This window comes from Phalaenopsis equestris, unplaced genomic scaffold (assembly GCF_001263595.1).
Source record: "Phalaenopsis equestris unplaced genomic scaffold, ASM126359v1 Scaffold195783, whole genome shotgun sequence".
NCBI lineage: Eukaryota > Viridiplantae > Streptophyta > Magnoliopsida > Asparagales > Orchidaceae > Phalaenopsis > Phalaenopsis equestris.
The window spans coordinates 1-1,361 of NW_018215732.1; the positions used below are offsets into that span (position 1 = coordinate 1).

Genomic DNA, 1,361 nt, shown 5'->3' on the forward strand with positions numbered 1-1,361 from the left:
TTATTTCCTTATTTCTTTGAGATGTATACCTTGAAATTTTGTTGTTGAAATTTAGTATCGTTGGTATATTATGAAACTCTGTGTCCTGATTTTACCATTTTGGAATCAGATAATGGAAATAGTTGGTGAATTGGAAAGGACTGTGTTTATATTGGACCATGCAGAGAAGAAAGCAGGTGAAGAAGTGATCTCATTGCTTCAGGAGAAGAAGAATTCTGAAACTAATTCAAACGATGGTGTTGAGCTCAAAATCTTCCATCAAGCTATGTTGAAGCTTGGAATTACTTCCTCCAGAGCAGCTCTTTCTGAGAGAAGAGCCCTCTGTAAATTGATTGAGAGGGCTCGCGCAGAGGAAGACAAGCATAAGGAATCAATCGTAGCATACCTACTGCTTCTAACTAGAAAATACTCGAAGTTATTCAGAAATGACATACCAGAGGATTCAGATTCTCAAGGATCAAATCCATGTTCTCCGACTCTCCCAGGCCCTTCTGATGGAAGCAGCAATGATTTTGCAAGGGAGTCTTCTTTTAGTTCCAAACTACAAAACAAGCGATCAGAAGAAGCACCCACGCCCCCTGAGGAGTTCAGATGTCCAATCTCCTTACAGATCATGCACGAACCAGCCATTATTTCATCTGGACAGACCTACGAGCGTGTTTGCATTGAAAAATGGTTTAAGGATGGGCATAACACTTGCCCTAAGACCCAACAGAAGCTTACACATTTTTCTCTAACTCCAAACTTCTGCGTCAAAAGTCTGATTGCTAGTTGGTGTCAGCAAAATGGCCTTCCAGTTCCAGATGGCCCTCCAGAATCCCTTGAACTGAAGTCCTGGAGGCTGTTCCATCCTGCGAATGATACTATTGATTCCAGATCCATAGGTGGCCTCAAATCTTGCGACGAGGGTGTCGAGAGCAGTCCGCCGGAGAAGAGTGGTGGCATCACTGGGGAAACTAATAATGGTGATACTACAGAGAGCGAAGATGATGAGTTTGAAAGATATGAGAGTTTGCTTAAGTTATTGCGTGATAGTATGAGCAGAAGGAAGCGGCAAAAAGCTATAGAGGAAATCAGGGTTTTGCTGAAGGATGATGGGGAGGCGAGAATATATATGGGTGCAGATAGGTTTGTGGAAGCACTAGTGCAGTTTCTGAAATCAGCGACTGATGAGGGAGATGAGAAAGCACAGGCGGTTGGTGCGTTAGCTCTTTTCAACTTGGCTGTCAATAATGACAGGTAAGATGACCTTTTTGGCATTATCCTTACATGAGATTTTTCTAAGAAAATTATATGCATACTACTAAATTCCTACGCATTTACATGTTTAACACCTAAACTTTATTTTTTACATACATACC

The 1,361-nt window shown here is 41.6% G+C and overlaps 1 protein-coding gene across 1 annotated transcript; it reads left to right on the forward strand.

Moving 5' to 3' along the window:
• Positions 1-24: 24 nt before the first annotated feature.
• LOC110035068 (U-box domain-containing protein 7-like) lies at positions 25-1,240 on the forward strand (the record flags this gene model as incomplete). The annotated part of the gene is given in 1 exon segment (XM_020739309.1): positions 25-1,240. A coding segment is annotated over 1 exon segment (1,170 nt), but the record flags the coding sequence as incomplete, so codon positions are not given.
• Positions 1,241-1,361: the final 121 nt, after the last annotated feature.